Source organism: Cibotium barometz, chromosome 57, assembly GCF_041138505.1.
Source record: "Cibotium barometz isolate CiBa-2024 chromosome 57, ASM4113850v1, whole genome shotgun sequence".
NCBI lineage: Eukaryota > Viridiplantae > Streptophyta > Polypodiopsida > Cyatheales > Cibotiaceae > Cibotium > Cibotium barometz.
This window is the reverse complement of record NC_141102.1, coordinates 5,907,971-5,911,357: the sequence shown is the minus strand read 5'-3', so window position 1 is coordinate 5,911,357 and position 3,387 is coordinate 5,907,971. Positions and strand designations below refer to the sequence as shown.

The 3,387-nt window shown below is 44.8% G+C and overlaps 1 protein-coding gene across 1 annotated transcript; it reads left to right on the top strand.

Moving 5' to 3' along the window:
- The first annotated feature begins 962 nt into the window (after positions 1 to 962).
- LOC147606352 (uncharacterized) lies at positions 963 to 2,977 on the top strand. Its single transcript, XM_086791817.1, has one exon. The coding sequence runs from the start codon at positions 1,007 to 1,009 to the stop codon at positions 2,822 to 2,824; it is 1,818 nt and encodes a 605-aa protein (XP_086647943.1). The 5' UTR covers positions 963 to 1,006; the 3' UTR covers positions 2,825 to 2,977.
- Positions 2,978 to 3,387: the final 410 nt, after the last annotated feature.

Sequence of the window (3,387 nt, the reverse complement as noted above, 5' to 3'; positions counted from 1 at the left end):
AATATTTTCCTTTTTTACACTAATCAAGGACTCTAATTAACCACTAATCCCTAATATTCATCCACCACAATATGAGCTTGGAATCCTTTGCTCATAGTCGTAGATGAGCTTCCATTGTTTAAGAACTCAACTCCACTAATACATAAATTGATACGAAGTCCAGTTATTATAAATTCCTTTGCTCATAGTCGTATATAAGATTCCATTGTTTGAGAACTCAATTCCGCTGATACATAATTGATACGGAGTCCGGTTATTACCTCCAAATTCTTGCATTTTTGGATGACATACTCTTACTTGGCCTTCTTTGATCTTAAGTGGCACGGTAGCTTGTTGCTCTGCTCTCATCCACAACACATTAAGGTCGAGCTTTGTAGAGGCTAGTGCCTCAACTTTGGAATTTTCCCAATTAGTCACATCATGTGCAATTGTGATGTTTCCTTTTTTCTAATTGTCCCTCCCTTTGAAAAACAGCCATATTCATTTCTTCCCTGGTAGGTTGCTCCTCGTGATGGGAAGATGTCATATTTGTGGGCATTGAGCCATAGTTATTACGTGCCTTATTGGACATCTCTACTGACTGTAGGCATTGTGGGTTGTTGATCATGTCGACATGCCATACCCATAGGTTGAGCACGCTTGGTTGCCAATTTGGCCCTAAAGGGGGTGTATTTGAAATACACGACAAAGGAGTACAAGTAGTTGACAGAGGTGGAGATCGAGATGTCTAAGACTGTTAAGATGTGAAATCTTGAAAAATTTGGGTAACTCACATTACTTCTCCCGAAGAAGGTAGAAACGCTTAGTCGACTAAGCTTCATTTGAGGTCTAGGGCACCTTGACAAGCCATTAAGAGGAGCTGGGAAAGATGAAATTGATTTGTGGGCTCATGTAGGGGAGAAGGGCTGGCCGGACGGACGGACACTCAAGTGTGGAAGCAGCAGTGTTGACATAAAGTATGAAATGACAGGGCTTAGGGGAGTCTGAGCAGCTCAAGGTGGAAGCCATGCTCCCACGACGAGGTTTTGCTGCCCCTTTCCGACGGAGATGTGAGCTGTCGGCGAGGGTTAGATTTTGGGTCTGGGTTTTTCTCTCAGAACACCATGGCCAGACAGCCAGGGTTTTCTCCACTGCAGGCAAGAAAGCTGGGGTTTCTCATACCTCCGGACCTACAGCCAGGGTTTCATCGCCTGACCGAGATGCCGTTGCAGGCCCGAAAACGAGGGTTGTTTCAGAACAGACAGTTAGGGTTAGGGTTTCATCGACTGCTGATCCGGCAGCTAGGCTTGCAGGCAAGAAAACTAGGGTTTCTTCAGAAGGTCACGAAGTCCCGGAAGCTAGGGTTCCATCGAGTGCAGGGCTGAAAGCTATGCTTAGGGTTTCGTCATCTGCAGGCCAGACAGGTCAGGCTCCATTTCCTGAGGAACAGACAGCCCGGATTTATTGGGGACGTAACGTTGTTAGGGTTCCGCCGACTCCATGCCAGACAGGCAGGCTTTCTTCAAAGGAAAGGGAGGCAGCTAGGGTTCCGTGGACTGCAGGCCATATTGATAGGGTTCCTGCGGGCACGGCAAGTGGCCAGATAGGTAAGGTTCCGGCGGGTATGTCAGGTGTCCAGATAGGTAGGGCTCGGGAAGCAACGGCAGGTCAGGCAGTGAGAATTTCGTCAGTTGAAGAGCCCGCAGTTAGGGTTCTGTCCCCTGAAGCTCAGCTGTGCAATGTGGCTATGGGGAGTCCTGAGTCCCAAGCTGGAGAGCAAGCTCCAGTAGTTCTTAAGAGCACCAGAAAATGTAGGGCTTCTTACAAAACAAAGCCATCGATTTTAGATGCAACAGAAATGGGCCTGAAAATCCAGTTCCTAGATGCCTCAGGAATGACACCCTCAGGCCTGAACATGCTGTTCAAGAAGCGCGCTTTCGTCTCTGCTCCTTTTGAGAAGCTCCAGGCTGTCGTTGTGGTCTTCAGGAAGTTCTTTGGAGCAGGAGATGTGGCTTGTAAAGTTCTTGCATACAATCCAGGTACCCTTACAGAGCCAATCGAGCAACTAGAACAGAAATTGAAGTGTCTGGAAGACTTCCAACTAGGAGAAATGGCCTGTATGAGAATAGGCACATCAAGACACTTTCTATTAACCATGGCACCTGATAGTCTCCGTGACAAGCTCTCTTATTTGCAAAGTGTTGGTCTCAGTGTGGAATTCAGAAACCGTCTTTTATGCACGTTTCCTCAAGCTCTTAGGCTCTCCATCAAAGTATCGATGCATCCCACAATTGTCTATCTGGAGACCAAAGGAATGGCTAAATGCGACATCATGAAGCTTATATCGGAACGCCCGACGATCTTAGGATTGTCTGTGGACAATAATCTGGCAAAAAAGTATGAGCTGCTTGGACAGTTGGGGCTTTCTGGTGAGGAGTGCCATAAAGTCATCCGGTGTATAATCCTGATCTCGTGTGAGAGGGTACTCTTAAAAGTGGAGACTCTGAAAAGATTTGGCTTCTCTGGTGAGGATGTCTCGGAGATGCTTCGAAGGAAGCCTGAGATCTTTGTTAGGTCACATATTAACCTTAAGGAGAAGCTTGATTTGCTGGTTAACGTCGAAAATCGAGACATCAAAGAAATTGTACAGTTTCCTGCATGTCTGTGTTATAATCTGGAGAAACGAATTATTCCCAGGATAAAGGTTCTAAGGGAGAATGGTAAGCTTAGCTTTATATCTTTGGCCTCCATTTTGTCAACCACAGAAGCCACATTTAGAAGACGGTTTAATCTTCCAGAATTTTCCTCCAAGCAAAATTCTAATCCTTGGAGACATTGGCATTAACCATAAGGTCATGTTGGTAAAGGGTGGCTGGAGAATCTTTTGATGAAGGAAGGTGTCATCTAGAGCAGTCACAAATGTTACTTTTTCACAAGCAATTTGTACATCGCTTTGTATGGCTTCTATTGTGTGTAAGGCAATTTTGTGGTGTGGTTTTGTGCTTATTTTCTAAGTTCATTTTGTAATGTTGCTATTGCATGTTGTCTTAGGTCCAGTGCTGGATAACTTGAACAGTAGTGGACCTGATTAGTCACTGTATATCTATTGCTTGGTGTTTGCATGTTTGACAAGAGGAATCCAGTCCAAGTACTGAGTGTTTGTTGATTGCTGACTGAAGAACTTGAGTACATGCACAACTAGTACATTTTATAATTCTGTGTCATTGGACTATGCTGTTTCATGTCTTGCCTGTTGCAGCTTACTCTTTTTGGAAGAATTGGAGAGTCGATTGTAATACTTTCAAAAGAGTTGTTATGGTGTTGATGGACTGTCATCCATCCCGTGCTACTGATATGAATTCCAACAACTGTATATGTGGGTAATGTTTAAAGTGATGTTTGGTGAGC